The 23,360-nt window shown below is 58.7% G+C and overlaps 1 protein-coding gene across 14 annotated transcripts in view; it reads left to right on the forward strand.

Annotated features, from left to right (window-relative positions):
* Window positions 1-23,360, forward strand: part of SLC24A4 (solute carrier family 24 member 4) — a 145,185-nt gene that overhangs the window by 84,862 nt on the left and 36,963 nt on the right. For 7 of the 14 annotated variants that reach the window (XM_089322715.1, XM_089322716.1, XM_089322718.1 and 4 more), the window contains 9 exons: window positions 1,349-1,425; window positions 6,730-6,804; window positions 7,715-7,799; window positions 8,891-8,994; window positions 9,588-9,662; window positions 12,589-12,614; window positions 14,491-14,544; window positions 16,318-16,460; window positions 19,999-20,171. In XM_089322715.1, the coding sequence (XP_089178841.1) occupies window positions 1,349-1,425; window positions 6,730-6,804; window positions 7,715-7,799; window positions 8,891-8,994; window positions 9,588-9,662; window positions 12,589-12,614; window positions 14,491-14,544; window positions 16,318-16,460; window positions 19,999-20,171 (812 nt within the window). Of the gene's footprint in view, window positions 1-1,348; window positions 1,426-6,729; window positions 6,805-7,714; window positions 7,800-8,890; window positions 8,995-9,587; window positions 9,663-12,588; window positions 12,615-14,490; window positions 14,545-15,250; window positions 16,037-16,317; window positions 16,461-19,998; window positions 20,172-23,360 lie in introns of those variants that run through there. The other 7 variants (XM_051826442.3, XM_051826441.3, XM_051826443.3 and 4 more) reach the window with 7 other exon arrangements.

Here is a 23,360-nt window from a genome sequence, read left to right on the forward strand (position 1 = left end):
AGGGGGCTGGTGTTTTCTGTGTTTTGTAGGGAAACTCTGACCATAAAAATCAGAAGAGTTTCCAGATGAGGGGAAAACAGTCTTTTCAGAGCTTAGGGCCCAGTTAAGCTGCGAGAGGAGGGGTTTCCACCCTGGAAGTTTATTTAACAAGCATTGATGGAGCACCCACCCGCGCTGAGCCGCGAGTCTTCCAGGCATTTGAGGGACTTCCAAGGGTGATAAAAGCCTTCTCATAGGATGAGAGGAAACAGCTTGTTTTTGTTGAGATTCTACCACTGGCTGGGTGTTCAGCTTAGCGGTTCAGACTCCAGTTGAGACACCCGTGTCCCATATCAGAATACCTGGGTTCGAGTCCCAGGTCCAGCATCTGACTCCAGCCTCCTGCTGATGCACACCCTGGGACACAGTGCTGAAGGCGCAAGTAATTGAGTCCCTGCCACTCACCCGGGAGACGTGATTGAGTTCCTGACTCCAGCTTCAATGTGGCCTGGCCCGGTCATGACCACTGCAGGCATCTGGGGAGCGGACCAGCAGATGGGAGTGCTGAGTCTGTCAGTCTGTCTCTCTCTCTCCCTCCCTGCCCCCTCCTGTTCTGCCCCAAATAAATAAATTTAAAATTGTTTAATTTACCATTTTTTTAATTTAATTGCTTGTTAGGGTCTATTGAGAACCCATCGTGAGCCAGGCCTGGCGTCAGTACTACAGGTGCCACAGGGGATAGGGCAGTGTGGCTCCCTGCCTTCTGGAAGGTTCTGGTCCGGCTGGGGGATGAGGACCAGTGGGGTCTGCAGGGGTCTGACTGGGACTTGTGGAAATGATGGCTCTTTGCGAGGGTGGGTGTCTCCATCAGTCACCTGGGTGGGGGAGGTGACGAGGGGCCATCTCCCCACTCCTGGGGGGCTGGGGTTTGCTCAGGGCTGCTGGGGGGTGCAGGGATGGTTCTCAGCCCCTGCACTTTGGTGTGGAGCTGCTGGGTCACATGATGGCTGCCTACGTCACCTTCTGAGCCGCCGCAGGTTTCCTTCCAAAGCTCTGCCCTCCTGTGTTCCCACCAGCAACGTTGAGGCTTCCGATGTCCGCACATCCTCGCCAGCCCTCAGGTGCAGGCCACCCTGGGCATGTGGAGTGGCTTGTCCCTAACCCACAGCTGACTCACAGGTGCTAGGGTATCAGTGGGCAGTCAAGTACCCAGCAGACCTATGTAGGGGCTGGTCTGCCCTGGCCTGAGAGACGCCAGCCCTGTCCCGGTCACTCTGACACCGGGTGGGCTCTGCACTTCCTTGGGGGTCTCACAGACGTCCAGTGAGGCTCCTGCCCGTGACTGACCCTCTGCTGTCTCCTCTTCCAGCCATCCACGAGTTCCCGGCAGACCTGTTCTCCAACAAGGAGCGGCAGCACGGAGCCGTCTTGCTGCATATTCTTGGTGTAAGTGGCCTGGCGCGTGCGACGTCCCTAACTCGTGGCAGGTGGATCTGCTGCCCCAGAGCCAGCATGAGAATGCGAGTTTTGGCTGCGCCTCATTTCCTGTTTGTGTGCAGTAGAGAGGATGGCAGCGACTCCAGGTGCAGAAGTGGGAGGGGTGTGGGTCAAGGGCATCGGGCATTGTGAGGCACGTGGTTAGTCCTCTGAAAATGCTCACTGCCGGGACACCCTTGGCTGCCCAGAAAATGTAGCCTGGGTGCCCTTCCTCTCGAGCGCCCCTCTCTGCACCTTGATGATGAGCGGTAGAGGTCAATTTGAAAAGGAGTAGTGGGCTCAAAGTTCAATGAGGCACTTGTCTTCATGACCCTGGCCTGATCTGGCTCACTGCCTGTGTTTGTCGATAAAGTTTTATTGGAACACAACCCCCCCTTCATTTCTGTGTCATCGCCACTTCTTGGGCAGAGCTGGGTCGCACCAGAGAGTGGGTGGCCCACAAATCCAGAGATGCCTGCCCTGTGGCCCTTTACAGGAAGGTTGCTGCCTCGGGCCTGAGGTTTGGGGAAGCCAGAGCGGTGAGGCTTGGCTTTCCTCCTTTGGCTCAGCCATGCCAGATCTCGACCACCCAGCACCAGCCGCGTGCAAATCTAAACCCAGTCGAGCCTTACTCTGTACAAGAGAATTAAGAAAGTGAAATCCGGGCTTCTCACCTGGAGAATGGCAGCCCAAGGGCGTGAATGGTGAGGTTTTAATGAGCAGGACGAGCCACTACTGAAGATGAGGGTTCGAATGAGCATTGCAGGCAAACTTGGAATTATTCCCGTAGCAGAGCCGTGATCCGCCTCGTGTCTGGGCTGTGCTCCCTGCGTTCCACTGAGGGCTGGGGTCTGCGATGCTGCAGCCCTGCCTCACGGAGCTAAGGCAGAACCTTTTCTTGCTGATGGCCACTTGGGACGCCTGTGTCCCCTGTTGGAATGCGTGGGAATGAGTCCCAGCTCCTCTCCTTCAAATCCAGCTTCCTGCAGATGTGCAGGGGGGGCAGCGGAGGATGGCTCAAGTCCTCAGTCCCTGCCACCCCCACAGGAGACTCGGATGGAGGTCCGGGCTCCTGGCTTCAGCCTGGCCCAGTCCCAGTTGTGAGCATCTGGGGAGTGAACCAGCAGATGGGAGACTCTCTCGCTCGCTCGCTATTGTTCTGCCTTTCAAATATATAACAGTAAAGAGAGAAACTTTAAAAAAAAAAAAAACCATTTTTTTCCCCGAGTCTGAGCATACCCCATGAATTTCGTGGGAACCCTTAGAGCAAGGATTAACCAAACTGTGTCTGGAGCCGAATCCAGCCACCCCTATCCTTTTTTTAAATTTTTTTATTTTATTTATTTTTTTATTTTTTGACAGGCAGAGTGGACAGTGAAAGAGAGAGACAGAGAGAAAGGTCTTCCTTTGCCATTCGTTCACCCTCCAATGGCCGCCGCGGTGACACACTGCGGCCGGTGCACCGCGCTGATCCGATGGCAGGAGCCAGGTACTTATCCTGGTCTCCCATGGGGTGCAGGGCCCAAGCACTTGGGCCATCCTCCACTGCACTCCTGGGCCACAGCAGAGAGCTGGCCTGGAAGAGGGGCAACTGGGACAGAATCCGGCGCCCCGACTGGGACTAGAACCCGGTGTGCCGGCGCTGCAAGGTGGAGGATTAGCCTAGGGAACCACGGCGCTGGCTACCACCCCTATCCTTATAAATAAAGTTTTATTGGCACACAGCCACACGCAGTTATGGCCGCTGCTTTCCTACTCTGGTCAGTTCATTGGAACAGAGACCATTGGATCAGCAAAGGCTGGAATAGTCCTGTCGGGCCCTCCTTTGTCGGTGGTGCTGCCAAGTTTTCCGGCTCTCCCCGGCTGGTGGGACGGAAACCACGGCGCCATCTTGGGCCCTCTTTGCTCTCCAGTGTCTCTGAAGGCGTCCTGGGGAGGTGTTGGAGGAGTTGCTGTGGGTGTGACTTTAAGTCAGAATTCTGAGACCGGGGCGGGCGCACTTCCCTTTACCCACACTCCTGCTGGTTTCCCCTCTTTCTCCCCACCCCCACCCCGCACCCGGGAGGTAGGAAGTCAGATCCAGGGGCGGTCAGCCTCGGATGCCGTGGCCACAGCTAGCGCGTCCTCCTCGCTACGCAAGTGCAGTTGATTAGTTGCGAGTCTGTCGGGTATCACGTCGTCTTGGCTGAAGCACCTGGCCTTTCTCTCTTTGCCAAACAGGGCAGCCACACGTTGTTCAGTGGAGACAGAAATGGCTTCCCCAGTGCTTAGACTAAAACCCACCTCCTTCCTGTGGGTCCTGGCCCTTTCTCCCGCTCCCACGTCGCCATCTCCCTTTTCCTCCCCACTCTGTGACCTTGCTGTTTCTCTGTGCACCAAGCTCACCGTGCCGCAGGGCCTTTGCACTTGCTGCTTCCCGGTAGTGGCAGCTACTCTGTCTGCTTGTGTGTTCCCACCGAGGTAAGTTTCAGGAGATGGAGGCTTTTCCTCGCACCCCCTAAACTGTATCCCTGATCCCTGGAGAGCTTCCTGGCCCCGCGGATGAACTCAGCAAGCCATGCGGATGGCTGCATAGACGGTGGGGCAGGGAGAGAATCTGGATATTGAGGTGTTTCAAAGGCCCCTGCTCTGTTCTTTTTTCTTTTAATAAGGATAGCAGGGGCCGGCGCCGCAGCTCACTAGGCTAATCCTCCGCCTGCGGCGCCAGCACCCCGGGTTCTAGTCCCAGTTGGGGCGCAAGATTCTGTCCCGGTTGCCCCTCTTCCAGTCCAGCTCTCTGCTGTGGCCCGGGAGGGCAGTGGAGGATGGCCCAAGTGCTTGGGCCCTGCACCGCATAGGAGACCAGGAGGAAGCACCTGGCTCCTGGCTTCAGATCAGCTCGGTGCGCCAGCCGCAGCAGCCATTTAGGGGGTGAGGAAGACCTTTCTCTCTGTCTCTCTCTCTCACTGTTCACTCTGCCTGGTCTCTCTCTCTCACTGTTCACTCTGCCTGTCAAAAAAAAAAAAAAAAAAAAAGCAGGGCATGTGTGTGTGTTAGTGTGCGTGCGTGTGCGTGTGTGTGTGTGTGTGAATTTTACTTGAAAGGCAGAGCGACAGAAATCTGAAAGCCAGTGGTTCAGTCTCTAAACGCTCACAGCAGCCAGGGCTGGGCCAGGCCAAAGCTAGGAGCCCAGAGCTCCATCTGAGTGTCCCACGTGGGTGACAGTGACCCAGCTCCCTTGCTTTCCGGGGTGAGCATTGGCAGGAGCTAGAATCAGGCAGGAGGCACAGCTGGGACACCAGTCTGGGCACTCCAGTGTGGGACGCGCGAGTCCCAGGCAGGTCTTAACAGCTGTGCCCGGTGCCCGCGCTGTGACCTGTTCTCACTCCATCACCAAACAGATGATGAAGGGCCGACAGACGTGGCTTCTCCATGCCAGATTCGGCATGGAATCAAGTCTTTGCTCCATGCCAGTGCTTTGACCGCGTGCCAGCGTCAGGGAGCAGCCCAGGGTGTGCCGGCTGTGGATTCCTTGGCCGTTGGTGAGGAGGAGCCGCCGTCACTGAAGATGCAGGGAGCGCGGGGTGATGGTTATTTAGAATGCTCCCCGGGGGCTCTGGTGCTTCCTCCTGGCCTTCGGGGCAGAGCCGGCCTCTGGGAAACAGCCGCTGTTTTTTTTTTTTTTTTTTAAAGATTTATATTACTTATTTGAAACACACACACACACAGAGAGAGAGAGAGAGAGAGAGAGATCTTCCATCTGCTGCTTCACTCCCCACATGGCCACTACAGCCAGGGCTAGGCCAGGCTGGAGCCAGGAACCAGGAGCTCGGAGCTCCATCCGGGTCTCCCAAGAGCAGCTGTTTGAAGAAAAACCGTTGGAGGCAGGAAGAAACCATCGCATCCCGCCCTCAGACTCGGCACTCCCGACTTCACCTCCGGGCACCCACATGGGTGGGAGTGATTCTGCAGTGGGCGTCTCACTCGACCCGGTCCCCAGACCGCCTGCCTGGAAAGTGTGAGCTCCAGGGGTGGTGGGCACCGTCCCACAGGACTGCCCCACACTTCGCATGCCAGGTGCCAGGCCCACGCGGTTCTGCCCGAGCTCTGGCCGGCTGGCCGCAGACGGGAGCATCTCCTTCCTCAGGTCTGATTAATTTGCTGGCACAGCAAGCAGAGAGCGGTCCTCCCACACTTGCCCCTTGTTCTCAAGATGTGACAGAGGGACACAGAGGAGCAGCAGGTCGGGGAGAGGCCTGGGGCAGGCAAGGAACCGTCCATGGATGCACACCTGGGAGGCAGTGGAAGATGGCCCAAGTACTTGGGTCCCTGCCACCCACATGGGAGACCCGGATGGAGTTCCTGGCTTCTGGCTTCAGCCTGGCCTTGCCCTGGTCATTGTAGGCACCTGGGGAGTGAGCCAGTGATGGGCGCTGTCTCTGTGCATGCGTGCGTATGTGTGTGTGTGTGTGTCTGTCTTCCAAGTAACATTAATAAACCAGTGTTCATTGAAATGTATATTATAAAAAATGCAGGGATTTACATTGTGGGGAGGGGCACCAGAGCAAGCTTATCATTTAATTCCGTCTTCCTGTGAGCGCTTTGAAGTTCTTTTGAATGTGGGGAGGGGGCGTGGAGCTTCCGGCCCGCTCTAGGGCTGCGCCGTGCAGGAGTCTCCGTGCGTGCAGCTGCCCAGAGGCTCCCCGGGGCCTGTCCTCGGGGTTTCTCCCACGTAGGCCCGAGAGACAGCAGCAGCAGCCGCAGGTGGTCAGCTCAGCCTCAGCCCTGCCCCCGCCCACAGCACGCCGGGCAGTGGAGCTGAAGCCGCATCCAGGTGCTGTTGCGCGGCCTCCAGCCACCAGCCGTCCTTTCGCCTGGAGAAGACCAGAATCACTCGGGAGAGCCTAAGGCTGCCTGTGCGCAGGGAGCCAGGGCCAGGGACCTGATCCACGGCAGAGAATTCGTTAGTTTATAGAGAGAGGGAATGTTGGTGCGGACAAATTTGAAATCAGTCTGCATTTTCCGTGAGCTCTTGGGAGCCGCCTCAGATGGCTCGTGATGTCGCGTCCCGGGGAGAGAGCGGCTGGAGCCAGGCGTCCCGGGGAGCAGCTTGGCCTCGGTGCTAAGCACCTGCTCCTCAGTGAGGAGACGGAGGAAGCTCAGCTCTGTGGTCTGGAATGTTCCTGTGGGTCCATGTGCCGGCCTGAGCCCCAGCAGCCTGGCTGGGGCAGGGTGGGCCCTGGGCAGCAGCCCCAGGAGTCCTCGCTGACCCCCGCGTCCCCGCTCCCTCTACAGGCTCTGTATATGTTCTACGCCTTGGCCATAGTGTGCGACGACTTCTTTGTCCCATCCCTGGAGAAGATCTGCGAGGTACGAGGGACGCTGTGGTGGGGCCTGGGGCTGGGGGCGCTGGAGGACGTGCACACGACAGGCGGAAAAGGCCCGGCTGGCGTGGGAGTTCCCGGGGGTGAAGACTGACAGACAGCAGGCATCTAGCGATTGCGTGGCGGTTTCCAAATGAGCGCCGGCAGGTGCATTCTGTCCCAGGCTTGGCCGAAGGGACACTCCCCGTGTGGCCTCCAGGGCCTCTGGTGTGGTGGGAGAGCCCAGGCAGGCCCGGCCCCTGTGCCGAGCACCTCCTGTCTCCCGTGCAGGGAGCAGGAGCCAGGCCTTGAGGATACTGGGCTGCAGTGACTCAGGATCCACTGCGCTCTGACCCTTGTGGGCCAACACTTTCTCCTTTGGATGATTTGATTTTATTTCTGCCTGTAGTCCAGACCCCACTTTCTCTCTTGATGCTGCCTTACTCTTGATTTCCAGTCAAAGAAGGAAAACTGCTTTTGTCTACAGGAGAGAGGCAGTATCTCTACTGGGGAGAAGCTGGGAGGGCTTCATGGAGGAAGTGGTGTTGGGAAAGATTTCAGAAAGTACCTAGGAGAGGGCAGGGTGTTCTGGGAGGAAGGGATGGCCGTGGCCAAGGCAGGGAGGAGGCAGGACAGGAAGGGGCACAGCTGGGAGTCTGCTGCAGGTGGTCGGCTGGGCTCTATGGCAGAGCCTCTGGGGGTGCGAAGGTGGCTGGGCTCCCACCTCGGGACCCGTGCTTCATCCCAGCCTCTGCCAAGACCAGTGCTCAGACCGTTCTGAGAGAGAGGGGCAGATGGGCGAGAGGGTGGGGCTGTGAGTTGAAGCTGGGTGCAGGACCCCAGGGGGGGTCTGCCCTGAGGAGCGGGCTCAGGCCACGGCTCTGCCCCCTAAGGCTCCGGGGCCGCTTCTGTTGTAGAAACTCCACATGAGCGAAGATGTGGCCGGCGCCACCTTCATGGCTGCGGGAAGCTCCACGCCAGAGCTCTTTGCCTCCGTGATTGGTAAGAAAACTGCGCCAGCCCGAGACAGAAGGGGGCATCCGGCGCGGTGGCCCAGGCCGTGGGCTTCCTTCAGCTCAGAGCCCCGATCTTCTCTGGGAAACTGGAGAACTGCGGAGACGGGAGTCCTGTTTCTGGGGTGCGGGGTGTGAATGGGTGTGAGGGTTCTGGGGGAGGTGAAACTGTTCTGAAATTAGATTGCCATTTTGGCTGCACAATTCTGTGAATACACAAAGTCCTTGGGAGGTAGAGACTTTCAGTGGGCGCCTTTTATGACACGTGAATTGTTACTTGACAAAGAAACGGGAAGGTCTGAAACTGCTGCTGTGGCGTAGCAGGTAGAGCCGCCGCCTGCAATGCTGGCATCCCAGATGGACACCGGTTCAAGTCCTGGTGGGTGGCTCCACTTCCAATCCAGCTCTCTGCTATGGCCTAGAAAAGGAGCAGAAGATGGCCCAAGTCCTTGGGCCCCTGCACCCGTGTGGGAGACCCAGATGAAGCTCCTGGCTTCTGCCTAGCCCAGCCCTGGCCATTGTAGTCATCTAGGGAGTGAACCAGCAGGTAGAAGATTCCCTCTCCCCCTCCCCCTACCCCTCCCCCCCTCTGTCTGTCAAATAAATAAATAAATAAATCCTTAAGGAAAGAAGAAATGGGAGGATCTGAGCTGGTGGGGCCCCTGCACCTCCCTGGCTTTGCTGCTCTCTCTGCCGTGTTATCTTCATCATTTGAGAGACAAAGCGAGAGAAAGTTCCCATCCCCAGTTTGCTCCCCGGATGCCCACAACAGCTGGGCCTGGGCCAGGCCAAAACGGGGAGCCGTGAACTCAGTCCAGGTCTCGTGTCGGTGGCAGGGGCCCAATTCCGTGAGCTGTCACTGCTGTCTCCCAGGCTGTGCGTTAGCAGGAGGCTGGAGTTGGGAGTCGCAGCTGAGTTCTGAGTCCGGGCACTGTGAAGTGGGACACGAGTGTCCTAACTGGCTGCATGCCCACCCGGGGGGACTCTTAGACGATAAGAACCACACTCAGGGCTCACGGAGGAACGGGCAGGCCCAGGCGGTGCCACTGAGGGCCGGGATTTGTGCCTGTCCCCTCCCAGGCGTGTTCATCACCCACGGAGACGTTGGCGTGGGCACCATCGTGGGCTCTGCCGTGTTCAACATCCTGTGCATCATCGGGGTGTGTGGATTATTCGCGGGGCAGGTGAGTGCCTTCTCCCAGCCTGCAGGGGGCGGGGATTATGCTTTCATAAAGAGAGTGGGGGCCATGGCCAGGACGCCCAGGGCCCAGCGCGTCGGGACCAGTCACTCCCTGTGGCTGCCACCGCGCCCACTTCCTCTTGAGTGAAGACCAGCAGCGACCAATCCAAGGGCAGACCCTCACTGGACAGCAGTCGCTGGGCAAGCAGTGGCACCTGCAACCCTGGCCCTGAGACTGAGGACCTAGCATTGGCCTTCCCGGCAGGTGCCAAGCTGGCTTACGGCTGGGATCCCCTGGGAGGTCCCCAGAGCCATAAGGGGATGTGAGACTTGACCTCAGAGAGGCAGGCTCGTGGGTGAGGCCTGGCAGGAAGGGTTGGGCAGCCAGCGACCCATGAAGGTGCCAGTGGTGGGTCGAGAGCGAGAGCCTGTGGTGCCCACCTGGGAAGCCGGCCCTGGAGCAGAGTTGGTTTTGCCATCACTTGGTTTCATTGTGTTCCCAGATGAAACAGGGCAGGGGTGGCAGGAACGGCTGTTAGGAGGGGCCCGTGGTCCGTCCCCTGCACCTGCCAGCCGCTGACCGCCCTGTGCCCGCAGGTGGTCCGTCTCACGTGGTGGGCTGTGTGCCGGGACTCCGTGTACTACACCCTGTCTGTCATCGTGCTCATTGCGGTGAGTGGGGCCCCTGCCCTGGGATGTGGCAAAGGCACAGAACCCCTCCCACGCGGGGCCCTGCTGCCGGAACCTCAGAGCACCGACGCCGGCCGATCGCCGTGCGCCCCTCCGCCAGTGCTCCCCGGCCGCGACCTCCCGGGCGGCCATGCGCACAGACTAACACCAGCTTAGGGGCTCCTGCCCCCCGGGGTGCTGCATCAGTGGAGGTTTCCCAAAGCAGTGAAGGCCTCCTGATGAAATTCTACGAGATGGTGAAGTGCAGGCATCCCTTCGTGTCCGTGCCAAGTGCCCTACTGGGGAGTTGAGTGCTTACAAAATACTTTGCCTTGGAAGGCAGAGTCAAGCGAGAGGCTTGGCCTCTGTTTCAGTATCCGGCAGGTGGATCAGAACGTTCGTGACGCGTGCGCAGTGTGGGCGGAGTTTATCAGAACGTTCGCGACGCGTGCGCAGTGTGGGCTGACCGCCACTGGGCTCACATGTGTTACAGTACGCCCTCCCTGGCCCTCGATCGGGCTGTGAAAACTCAGCCCCAGCAGTGTCCCACAGGACCCCCTGCTGGTGGTACCACCCCCCCCCCCATTGGGGACCACTTCTTAGAGTTTGGGGAGCCCCCTGCCTGCCTGAGACACTGTCTCAGAAGTGGCTTCCCAAAGCGCTGCCTGTGTGTGCTGCCCCGTCTCTCCTGGCACCCCATGTAGGGTCCCTTGTGTCTCCAGAGACGGGGGCGGGGGGCAGCCCTCTCTGCCTCCTTTCCAGCTGGGGCCATTGCAGGAGCCTCCCCAGGGATGGATAGAGATGAGAGGGGCTGCGTTGGGACTTTGGGCTGGCACCATTAAGCAGGCGGAGAATCCGATGAGTCTCGCCTGCAGCCCCTGGGGTGGCGGTCGCCTGTCTCCGTGCGAGTCCAGGGAAGCCGATGGTGTAACTCCCCCGGCGAAGGTCTGAGCGCCCAGGGGTGGCCGCTGCGGCTGCTGCTGTAAGTCCCAGAGGCCAAGGGCCCCAGCACCTGGACTTGTCACGCCCGAGGGCAGGCAGGGACCGCTCCCAGCTGCAGTGGAGAGGAGGCACGCTCGCCTGTCTCTGCCCTTGGGCTCTGTCTGGGCAGTGCCAGGCAGTGGGAGGGCGGATCTTGCAGGTCTCTCCTGGAACAACCCTCACAGACACACTGGAAACAGGAGGGTCTTCCAAAAGTGTGTAGAAAAACAGCGGGAAGAGGGGCTTCACCTATGTAACAATGTTGGAATCCATGCATAGTTCTCAGGAACCTCCATGAAATGCCCTTATGATGCTGTCCCAGCTCTGGGTGCCTCTGAGCCCAGCCAGGTTGACACCTACATTAACCTTGACATTGAGCAATGGCACTCCCCAGCCTCCCTTCAAATTGCACAAGCTGGACCTTGGAGTTTCCAAAGGGGTTACTCTTTCTTATCAAGAAAAATAGGGGGCCGGCACCATGGCTCACTTGGCTAATCCCCCGCCTGCAGCGCCGGCATCCCATATGGGCGCCGGGTTCTTGTCCTGGTTGCTCCTCTTCCAGTCTAGCTCTCTGCTGTGGCCCGGGAAGGCAGTGGAGGATGGCCCAGGTGCTTGGGCCCTGCACCGGCATGGGAGACCAGCGCGCCGGCCATAGCAGCCATTTGGAGGGTGAACCAACAGAAGGAAGACCTTTCTCTGTCTCTCTCTCTCACTGTCTAACTGCCTGTCAAACACACACACACACACACACACGCACACACACACATATGCCCACATGTGCCATTTATTCATATATGCAGATGGCTTTTCAGTCTTGAAATTTAAAAAAAAAATTTTGGAGAAGCCAAGAGACAGACACATAAAGAAAGATGCAGCCAGACTCCCATCTGCTGGTTCAGGCCCCAGATGTGTACAGGGGCTGGAGCTGGGAGCCAGCAGCACAGTCCAGGTCCCATGTGCAAGGCAGGAACCCAACTACGTGACATCACAGCTGCGTTCGCGGGCAGCTGGGGTCAGGAACCAGAGGAGGGTGCTGAACCCAGGCCCCCCAGTATGGGACACACGTGTCTTAACCGCAAGGCCGAGTACTCATCAAGCAACCAAGGTTTCGTTATGTGGATTTATTTTTACTGAAATACTGCATTCATGCCAAAAGTGCACACGAGTGCACAAATGAGTATTTTGTCCTCTGAGCACTGGCTCCCAACCGGCACTGAAATCAAGAGAACATTGCTAGCACCACTAGAGCCATCACTATTCCCCCCTTCTGTTTCGTTTTCTGTATGTGGCAAAGAAGAGTATATTGCCATTTACATGGTATGTTTTAGCAAAACAATGTTTATAACTAAATACCAAATGATATGATATCCATGCAATTTTTAGACTCTAGTAATTTCCACAAATCGGAGAGAACAGGGCATGTTTGGTTTTTTTGAGTCTGGCTTGTTGCACTTAGCAGGGTGATCTCCAGGTGTATCTACTTTGTGGCAAACATCAGGATTTCATTCTTCTTTATGACAGAGTAATATTCCATCCCGTCTCTGTACCTCGTTTTCTTTAAGCCTGTGGAAGGGTGTCTGGGTGGGTTCTGTGTCTTAGGGGTTGTGAGTTGAGCTGCTATCAACCTGGGAGTGCAGGTATCTCTTTTACATGCTTCCTTGATGTTAGCAAGTCTCTCCCATTAATGAGGGGGGGACCCTGCGGGGGCAGCCCCCAGCAACTACGTGGGAGTCCTAGTGCCCAGGCCATCTCTCCTGGGACAGCCACATGTCAGCATCCTGCTGGCCCAGGTTTCAGCTAAGGAAAGGTGACCTTCACCGTGACCTTCTGTAGTTGAGAGGGGGCCAGTGGGCGTTGGCGCTGGGGGCTGGGGGCGGGGGCTGCGTTGTTGCTTCTTCTGAATAAATATCCCCCCCACCCCCCCACCCCCATTTCTTTTGCCTTTCAGTTCATATATGATGAAGAAATCGTGTGGTAAGTTTCTTGTCTATTTCTCACTGTTCTATTCTTGGTTTCTTTCCAGTGTCTGTGTGTGTTGGGTCCGCTGAATCTTTAAGATTATTTTTACAAACATAAACCTGTTAAACTGTGAAAGTGAAAAGGGTGTCGTTCTGAGCGACCATGCCTTTATCCTTTCAAAATGAGAAGAATAGTTCTGCGCACTGCTGCTGTCCTGGGAGCTGTGCAGACCCGTGTAGAGCTGAAGTAGTTGCAGAGTGAGGAGGAGCGGGGCTGATAGGGAATCCGGGCGTGGGTCTGTTCCTGGGGGGGGGGGCGTGGGTCTGTTCCTGGTGGGGGGGGCGTGGGTCTGTTCCTGGGCGGGGCGGGGCGGGGGTCTGTTCCTGGGGGGGGGAGCGTGGGTCTGTTCTGGGGGGCGGGGCGTGGGTCTGTTCCTGGTGGGGGGGGCGTGGGTCTGTTCCTGGGCGGGGAGGGGGGAGCGTGGGTCTGTTCCTGGTGGGGGGGGGCGTGGGTCTGTTCCTGGGCGAGGAGGGGGGAGCGTGGGTCTGTTCCTGGTGGGGGGGGCGTGGGTCTGTTCCGGGGGGGGCGTGGGTCTGTTCCTGGTGGGGGGGGCGTGGGTCTGTTCCTGGGCGGGGAGGGGGGAGCGTGGGTCTGTTCCTGGTGGGGGGGAGCGTGGGTCTGTTCCGGGGGGGGCGTGGGTCTGTTCCTGGTGTGGGGGGGCGTGGGTCTGTTCCTGGGCGGGGGGGGGGAGCGTGGGTCTGTTCCTGGTGGGGGGGGCGTAGGTCTGGTCCTGGGTGGGGCGTGGGTCTGTTCCTGGGCGGGGGGTCGTGACAGGCTTCCTGCTGGGGCAGTGAGGGAGGGATGAGGGTCTTCAGCGCCGCAGGGACAGCCGTGCCACACAGAACAGCCTGACGCCAGATCCCTCCCTCACACCCTATGCAAGAACAAATTCCAAGTGAGCTGAAGATCTTATGGCCAAAAGCAAAATGTTTTAAAACTGTAGAAGAAAAATAGGGGCCTATTGTTAGGACAGTGAAGTAGGATTGGATTCCTGAATTAAGATACCGAAAGCTCACGCTTCCTAGGGTGTGGGGGCCTCTTAGCATCTGTCAGGCAGAGAAGGTTCCAGTCTGCATGCTGGGAGGATGTTCCGATGACCTGACCTGAGCAGTGGGTGCCGGGGGCCCAGAGAGGCCTGCAGGTCCCACCCCTCCCCACTCCGCTCCTGGGTCCCACGTTCTGTAGATGGAGCTGGGGCTGCAGAGGTTTGGGGGTCTACAAGTTCCTCTCTGGCTCTGCTGGCCTGAGGGTCCCTTGTCAGCACAGGAAGCCTCCCCCGCCCCTGCCCCCACCCCACAAATGACTGTAGCCCCTGCCTGGCACACAGAGGGCCTCCTACATGTTTGTCACATGGAGCTTGTGTGGCTCCTTGGGGGCCCGTGGTCAGAGCTACAAAAACCCCCACTGCCCATGGGGTTCGGCTGCACCCACGAGAGAGCAGTAGCAGCATGTCCCAAGGCGACCCCACTGTGCTGCCATGCCCAGCGGACAGCCACTGGTGGCCCTGGCCCTGGCCCTCCCCGGCCCTGTGTTAAGTCAGCTCTCAGCCCTCACCCCAGCCACTGGGCCCCTTTCTCCTGCACCCAAAGCCCCTCCTGTCCTGACCAGGATCTAGGTTTTCTTGGGATTGAATCCTGGGCCGTGGCAGGCTGTGGAAGCCCCCTCAGCGCATCCCTCTCAGGCTCAGGACAGCCACGGGGTGGGAGGGGTGGGCTTCTCAGCCCCTGGGCCTGGGCGCTGGTGGGGGAGGTGGGGCACACATCCCAGCCTCCTCGGCCCCCTGCACTGTGCAGCCCGTATCTCTAACCTCACGCTGCTTTCTCTCTTTGAGGTGGGAAGGCCTGGTGCTCATCGTGCTGTATGTGTTTTATATTCTGATCATGAAGTAAGTGCCTCTTTGCTTGCCCCTGCGGGTTCTTCTGCAGCGACAACAACAACACGTTCCTTTGAGAGGCAGGCAGGGCGTGTTCCCGTCCGCGGGTTCACTCCCCAAATGCCCGCAGCAGCCGGCGTGCAATCTGAGTTTCCCACGTGGCTGGTGGGGACTCGAGTGCTGGAACCATCACGTGCCGCCTCCCACGGTGTGCTCAGCAGGAGGCTGGAGGCAGGCAGGGAACCCAGGCCCCTGCTGTGGGACACAGGCGCCCTAAGGGACATCCTCGCCCTGAGCCAAGGACCCACCCCTGCCCTCCTAGACTCTGCTGGCTTGCCCCACTGCCCACTCCAGCCTTTGGCTACAGCGAGGGAAATCCTTCCGGCTAGCTAGGCCAGCCCGGGTTCACAGTGGGTGTGCCCAGAGTTGGGAAGAGGTGTTCAGACACCATCTTGGGCAGTGCTGTCTACACCCGGACCAGGCCAGCCATGCTGAGTGGCAGGTGCGTGTAGGATGAGGCCGCTTCCCAAACCTGTAGAGCAAGGACATCCATCCCGCCCACTCTGGGCAGCTTCTCCCTGCCCAGCGGAGCCTCTGTTCCCTGCCACGTGAATAAACTCCTTGTAATTCCACACCGTTCTTTACCAAAAGCCGGGCAGCGTCACTTCCGCTCCAGGCTTCGTAAAATTCCACTTCCTGGCCCGGCTGCAGGGAGCACCACCCGTAGAGCTGGGGACACCTGAGGAGGAAGTTAGTTCTGTCCCGGGCTCTGGCATGGATGGACCTCGAAAACACCACGCCAGGTGCAGGAGGCCTGGTGCAGAGAGAGACGTGTGGTTCCACCTACGTGAGGCAGCTGGGAGGGTCGCGGGTGTTGATGCAGAACATGGATTAGCGATGAGTGCCGGGGCAGGGGAGGGGTGGTGGAGAGTCGCTCATTGATGGGTGCAGCGCTGGCGTGGGGCAGGATGGGAGCATGTTGGGACGAGTGGCGATGGTCACACAGCCATGTGCACCTGAAAGTGGGAAATAATGAAAATGACACATTTTATGTTACGGATATTTTTTTCCGCCAAAACATCACAAAAAAACGGAAATGAAACCACGACGAGCTGAGCCACGCCCAGTCGTCCTCCTCCCACGCCCACACATCACTACAAAGGAAGCACGCTGGGGTTTCGGAGGATGAAAATCCTCCCGTTTCTGTAGGACGTTGGTGGCATTTTCTAAAAATGGCGAGGGGCTGCCAAGTAGCCGCAGAGTGGCCTTGAAGGCTCTCCTACACCTGCCGACGCCGAGCGGCCCGAGGGTCTTTGCCATGGAGCAAGACAGAGTCCCATGGGAGGGGCAGGGCGCAATGCTGGCTGTAAGTGATGCAGCCCCCCACCCCCACCCCACCAGCAGCCCTGGGAGCAGATTTTGCAGGGCACTGGGAGCAGGGGGAAGGGAGAGCACAAGTTACGCCCCCTGCAGGCTGCGTGAATTTCTGTTCTCCCGACCTGTGGTAAGTGGACCTCCATCAGTTTCTTGGGCGGAGGTTTCTTGGGTCCCCAGGAAGCTGCCCAGGAGCACGGTCCCCAGGCTGCACCTGGCTTGGGGTCGTTGTCAGGATCCTCTCCCAGCTCAGCTGAGCGCTCGCCCACTCCTCCCTGGCTGTCCTCTCCCCACCCCCGCCCCTTGGTCCATGCGCTGCGGGATACAAGGCCCCCAAGATACCCTGCCCCTGTGCCTGCTCAGAGGGACTCGCCTCTACTGCTCTGACCACCCGGCTGCCCTGCCTTTCAGGTACAATGTGAAGATTCAAGCCTTTTTCACAATCAAACAAAAGAGCATCGCGAACGGCAACACGGTCAACAGCGAGCTGGAGGATGGTAATGCTTTCTATGACTGTGGCTGTGATGACCCCTCCATGCCATTGCTGGGGCAAGGTAAGGCTGAGCAGACAGGAGCGGTGGCCATGTGCCGTGGGACCACCCTCCCCCTCCTCCGTACGCACATGCACACACACACACACACACACACACGCTCCTCCTGGACCGGCACCCTCTGGCTCTCACAAGTCCCCTGAGTCCCTGAATCCCAAGGGAGAGCCGGTATTTGAGAGGTTGCTCAGACTGGTGTTTGCTTAGAAGGCAGAAGGATGGACGGCAAGGGCCACCCAGAAAGAAAAACTCAGTGGTTACATCCGGGGGAGTGTCCCCAAGTCCCCAGGGAAGGGGCAAGGGGGGCCGTGGCTCTTTGGAGATGCAGCGGGCTCCGGCCTTGGGGGTGGCAGAGCCGCCTGGGCTGCGCTGTGGCTCCCGACACTGGGCCCAGTGCTGAAGGGCTCGCTGAGGCCACAAAGGCCAGGTCCTGAGTTGTGCAGCCCGGCGTGGAGCCATCTCAGAGCCCCGCCCCGAAGAACAGCAGGCCCAGGGAGGACGGCTGTGGGGCAGGGTGGCAGCCCAGGCCAGCCCCTGGTGGGTCTGCTTGGGAGCCCCTTGCCCTGGGCCAGCAGCCTTGGGCTGGAATCTGTGTCCCTCAGCCCCCCACCATTCTTCCTCCTGGAGTGGATTGAGGTAGGGGTTTCTTCCATGCACATGTTGGACAGGTGTGTCTTGTCCAGCCCCAGGTCACCTCCAGGGGCGACACACTTGTCACAGGGCTCTGTTGGGGGTGTGCCTCTCGATATAGAAGGAAGACGCATGATGGGGCGGGAGTGCAGGTGCGGTCATGGCCACAGCCTGGCTGCCAGAGGCCTGCCCGCAAGGGCCAAGAGTAGAAGCCCATGGAGCGCAGTTTGACCCCTGCATGCCCAGCAGGCTGCCCCGGGGAGCCCGTTTCCAGGATGACTGCCTCGGAGGGGGAGGCCCCCACTGGAGGCTGTTTTGGTCTCCAGCTGTGCAGCCACCATGTAGTCCAGCAGGACGGAGGCTGACCTGCCCTGCACCTCCATGGTGCTCCCGGGACCTCCCACCCTTCTCAGGCCAGAGACCGGGTGTTGTTCAGACCAGGAGAAAATGCCTGGTTCACAGGGGCGGCCCCCGAGCCGCCTGCTGCCAAGCACGCCCGCCCTGGTGCCCTGGGAGCCGTGCTCCTCGTTGGCAACCCGGGGCCTCCACGCCTCGCCCTTCCCAGGGGCATCCAGGCTCCCCGGCGGCCACTGCCCACGTGGCTCCTTTCTGGGCTCGGTCATGACTCTGCCGCCCTCACTTTTGTGGCTGAGACAGTACAGTCTGTCCACAGATTTCATATTCTCCCTCAAATCTCTGTAAGGACATGTTCTAGAAAACTGGGAGACTGGCCGCAGGACTGGCCCCTCAGTGCTCCCTGGGGACAGGGAGAACCCGGGTCTCCCTGTGATTTTTATCTGATGAATGTCAGGCCGAGGGAGAGGAGGGTCCCCCCGGGTCCCAGGAGAGGGGCGTGCAGCCCTGGGTCCTGGAATCAGAGTGGAGGGCTAGAGACATGAGCTTCAGGGGCTTTGGGCCCTGGTCCTCACTGCCCCGTAGGAGGCTCCCTGAGAGCAAGTGCGCTGTCCCCTAAGTAGATGTGACCGCAGCAGGGGGAAGGAGCACCTGTGACACCAGGTGGGGCGGAGGGGACTGGGTCCTAGGGAAGCTGCCTTTGCCAACGGTGTTTGCCTGGGCTCTCGTGGCTGGAGATGTCAGAACCCCCAGCAACCTCAGCCCCCGGCAGGTGCAGCGCCACCCACAGCAACGGGAGGGCTGCTGGCTGGGCGGGTCTCTCCGGAACACGCCTGCCTGGGCCCTGAGTTTGTTGCCGTGAGTTTGGGTGTTTCCCATGTGAAGTCTGCGCGTGACCATTTCCTGGAAGGCCGTGCAATTCAGCTCCCCAGCTCGATCCTGGCTGGTTTCCAGGCAGCCTTTGGCACAGCCTGGCAGCCGGGGCCACTGGCTGCCATGTTGTACCCAGCTGGCCTTGCTCAGAGCACTCACAGAGGGGCCTTGCAGGCTGCCCTGGCCCTGGGCATACCTTGGCCTTGGAGTGGGGTGGGGGGAGGTGCTACCCGGCCTTGGGCATCACTGCAGGAGAAACAAGCTGTGATCCAGTTACCCCGTAGGCTGCCACCTTTGGCTCGGACATGCCACCTTGGGCCATCGCTTGGTGGGTAGCGCTGGACAAGGTGTCCAGGAGCTAGAACCACAGCTCTTGCCTCCCAGGGCTCCCTGCCTGCCCTCCTTGAGCCCAGCCATTCCGCCTTGCAGTGGCTGTGACAGGGCTGTTGCCACAGGGTGGAGCCCGGAGCCTTGCGGTGTCGCTGGTGCCCCCTTCCTCTAAGAGAGAGGGGTCCTGAGCATGCAGGCTCCCCGTGGCAGGAGCCCGCTACTAACACCCTCCTCCAGTAACCCCCTGGCGTCTTCACCACCGCCCAGGCTGTGGCCCAGACCCCTCCGCACGCTGAGCGTCTCCGCCGGTCTCTGTGGGCCTCTGTCTCCTAACAATCTCCTCTTCTAAATTGTAAGTAACCCGCTCTCATCCAAGCAGTAACACATGCATTTCAAAAGCCAAAAAGACACCAGGAGCCCAGCCCAAGGACCCATGCCTCCTTGGAGGTTCGTGTCCCTGCGGGGCAAATGCGTAGTCCTGCGGCTTCCTTTGCTAACCACCTGCCTCCTGTCTGCTGAGCCTTGCTGCCTGTTCGGGGAGGGGGTCTGTTTTGTGCCCTTAACTCTTGCATGGCCATCTCCGGGGGCTCTCTGTTCCGTGCAAGGCACACTCGGGACTGGGAAGAGGTGCAGAGGCAAAGCTGTGGGCATGAGTGCTTTGGTCGCAAGGCTCTCCCAGGGAATGGGGTCAGTTGTCAAATCCCCCGCCAGCGAGCCCATTTGCATAGCTGGCAAGGAAGAGGCCTGGACACCCAGAACTTTGTTCAGCTTCCCGAGGGGAAGGAGGGGGTCCGAGAGAGCAGCCTCCCTCCTGGGGGGTGGTAGGGCTTTTCAGAGGCACTGGGCTCAGCCAGCTGCTCCCCTACGCACCCCTGGGCAAGCAGGCGCCCCTCGGGGATACGACCCTTTGATCACCGCTTACCTTTTAGAGAGCCAGGGTCTGAGTGACCTCCCCGCTGGTGCGGTGATCGGCAGAGCAGGGCGCCTGTGGCATTTCTCATCCCCCGGGAGCCCTGTCGGGTGTGACATTTCACCCGGGCCTCTGTAAACGGGGAGTGAGCACCCCCCCACGGTCACGGGTGAAAGGCGAGGCTTAGACGGGGACTGAACGATGCTCAGGCTCAGCCTTAGAGACAGGCGTGGAGGTGGAGGTGGAGAGTCTGCCCGTGAGTGCCCCTGTAGCAGGGCACCCCTGGGCTCCATGAGCAGGTGCCTCAGTGCCGCTGACCCATCTTAATGGGAGGAGCTGCAGCCAAGCACCGGGACACCTGGGTTTGCAAAATGCAGGGGAGTTCGTGGTACTGAGCCTGGGCGTGGCCCTCTGAGAGGTCAGCACTAACCCCGGCTTTGTGCTCAGCAGTGAAGGAGAAGCCACAGTACGGCAAGAGCCCAGTGGTGATGGTGGACGAGATCATGAGCTCCAGCCCCCCCAAGTTCAGCTTCCCGGAAGCGGGCTTACGCATCATGATCACCAACAAGTTTGGGCCCAGGACCCGCCTACGGATGGCTAGCAGGATCATCATTAACGAGGTAGGTCTGTCTGCTCCAAGTTCAAGGGCGGGCTCTGGAGTGGAGGCCTTCGCTTCCGAGGGCTCCTGGCCGTGTCTGTCGCTGCCCCTGTTTAAGGAAGGCAGCCCTGGTGCCTCCAGTAGCCGAGACACCTGCTGCAGGCCGTGCGTTCTCCTTCCAGAGGGCGTCTAAAGCAGGCTGCGGCCCAGTCCCGTGCCGAGAAGCCTCTGGTCAGACAGCAGAGTAGAGCTAACCGGGGGAAGGGCAGTGTGGAGTAGGGGTGTGTCTCTAAAATGTCATATAGGGGGAAGGAAGAACGAAAACCTGGTCTCTGTGGGTGGAGCAACCCGAGGAGGAAGCTCGGATGCTGGTGGGTGGTGGTGGCCCGGGGCTCCCCCGTCACTGTCGCTGCATCACTGGAATTCTGGGCCATGTGTCTCCCTCTGCTTTGAAAACAAGAACAATTGTGATTGTTACGCAAGTGTGAACAGCACAGCAAAGATGATGAGCTTACTAATTTTTTCTGGTCTCTGTGGGAGAATGGAATGGAAGTTGAGCCCGGGAGTGGGCATTGTGGCCCAGCGGGGTAAGCCATGGCTTGGGACGCCTGCGTTTCATGTCACGGTGCCTGAGTACAAGACCTCCGCTTCTGAGCCAGCTTCCTGTTACATGATGCATACCCTTCGAGGCAGCAGCTGGTGACACAAGGGCTTGGGCCCCTGCCACCCACATGGGAGACTCAGGTTGATATCCTGGCTTCTGCCTGGCCTGGCCTAGCTGTTGCAGGCATTTAGGGAATGAAACCGCAGATAGAAGATCCCTTTCTCTAGCTCTCTTTCTTCCTCTGTCACTCCTCTTTTCAAATATATAAATGAACATTTAAACAGATAAGTTTATTTTGGTGCAAAAATTTTTTTGAAGACATATTTGTTTATTTGAAAGGCAGAGTTAGAGAGAGAGAGAGAGAGAGAGAGAGAATGAGAGAATCTTCCATCCACTGTTCCACTCCTCAGTTGGAGTGGGCCGATCTGAAGCTAGGAATCAGGAGCTTCTTCTGGGTCTCCCATGTGGGTGCTGGGGCCCAAGCACTTGGACCATCTTCTGCAGAAAAGTAAGCACCGTTTTTTTTAAAGTCAGAGTTACAGAGTCAGAGGCAGAGAGAGAGAGGTCTTCCATCTACTGGTTCACTCCCCAAATGGCTGCAAAGGACAGAGCTGTGCCGCTCCAAAGCCAGGAGCCAGGAGCCTCCTCTGGATTTCCCACGTGGGTGCAGGGATCTAAGCATCTGGGCCATAGCAGAGAGCTGGATCAGAAGTGGAGCAGCCAGGACTTGAACCAGCACCCATATGGATGCCAGCATGGCAGGCGGCTGCTTTATCTGCTATGTCACAGTGCCGACCTCAGCATCTTTTAATTCCATTTTTCCACGGACTTTCTGAAGTACCCTCATATACGTGCACACCAGAATTCTAAGTCCCTGTTCTCAGAGGCAGTAGTGAAAGCACTTGAGGCTGTGATCACTGATGTTTAGAAATTAGCACACAGGGCTGGCGCCGTGGCTCGCTGGGCTAATCCTCCACCTGCGGCGCCGGCACCCTGGGGTTCTAGTCCCAGTCGGGGCGCCGGATTCTGTCCTGGTTTCTCCTCTTCCAGTCCAGCTCTCTGCTGTGGCCCGGGAGTGCAGTGGAGGATGGCCCAAGTGCTTGGGCCCTGCACCCCATGGGAGACCAGGAGAAGCACCTGGCTCCTGGCTTCGGATTGGCACAGTGCGCCGGCCGCAGCAGCCATTTGGGGGGTGAACCAACGGAAAAGGAAGACCTTTCTCTTTGTCTCTCTCTCTCACTGTCCACTCTGCCTGTCAAAAAAAAAAAAAAAAAAAGAAATTAGCACACAGATGATATGCAAGAAAGATGTCTCCCAGCACTAACAGGCTCTGCATTTCAAACTTGCCTGCTTCAACTTCATACACAGCCTGCCCAGTCTGCGGAACTGAGAAACCAAAGACTTTTCCAAGCTGCTTTGAACAGTTTTGGTTCAAATCAGTAAGTCTGAGTCCCTGAAATTTTACTGAATCTCAGATGTTTTTTCCAAGTGTAACCATTGTGCCCCGGGTGCTGGTGGGGGCAGAGGGAAGCAGGGGATTGGTGTTGAACACACTTAAGGCGTGGAGACTTCTGTTTACGGTGTGTTCTGCCAATTGCACGCAGCCAGGAATATCCTAGGTTTTGATAGGTTGGTCAATGCTGGTTGCCATGCCCCAGCTGTTTCAAGCTGCTGGGATAAACTTGGTCTTCCACCGCATGGTACCGGCCCACCCTGAAGGCGGTGAGGGGAGCCAGCGAGGCCAGGCTCAGGGAGGAGGGATGCAGGTTTTAACCTCACATCGGCCGGTGACGGGTTCATCTCCTTGGCCCTCGTTTTCCCTGTGTGGGGGAACTGGACAGGAAAGCTTCAGCCATGCACACTGAAGAACCGCCCACGCCCAGAGATCACGCAGACTTACGGGAACAACTCATCACGGAGTAGGAGTCGGGGCGGGTGGGAGACCACAAGCGCCCAGTTGCAGCGCTGTTTCTTAAGCCCCCTTGGCCTCATTTCCTCATTGGTCATTTCCCTTTGAAAGATGTATTGATTTCAAAGGCAGTGAAAAGGCCATCTTCTGCTGCCTTCCCAGGTGCCTTAGCAGGGAGCTGCGTTGGAAACAGAGCAGCTGGGACTCGAACCTGCTCTGTGAGAGGGGCCAGTGCTGGCTTCTTGGGTCATTCTAATTCCAGTCTAGTCTGTGGGAGGGAGACACAGCATCAAGTCCTAGGTGTCAATCCAGTCGCACCCCTGCCGCCTCCCGTCGGTGTCTGTCCCCTCACTGTGCACAGCCCCTGCCCACGTCACTGAGGTGGCACAGCCGGGGCCACTGCTAATCCGCATCCTAGGAATGGCCGCCCTGGCCTGACAGGGCTCCTGGCCTCACTGTCTAGGGTGCACCTGCGGAGAGCCTCGGGCTCGTCTCTCTCAGCCTGTGGATCCGCCGCCTCCTCTGTGTCGTAATCTGTTCCTCTTTTGATATACCCTGGCCTATCTCTAGGTATTTTTTCCAGGTACAATCTCTGTAGATTTCTATCGAGCTAGAGTAGGAGCAGCCTGGATTTTGCTACTGGGCCACATGCTTCCCCTTAGAGTTCAGCCCCAGCACGGCTGGTTTTCTCGGACTCC

This window comes from Oryctolagus cuniculus, chromosome 20, assembly GCF_051225735.1.
Source record: "Oryctolagus cuniculus isolate XC-2025 breed Fujian yellow rabbit chromosome 20, ASM5122573v1, whole genome shotgun sequence".
Classification (NCBI taxonomy): Eukaryota; Metazoa; Chordata; class Mammalia; order Lagomorpha; family Leporidae; genus Oryctolagus; species Oryctolagus cuniculus.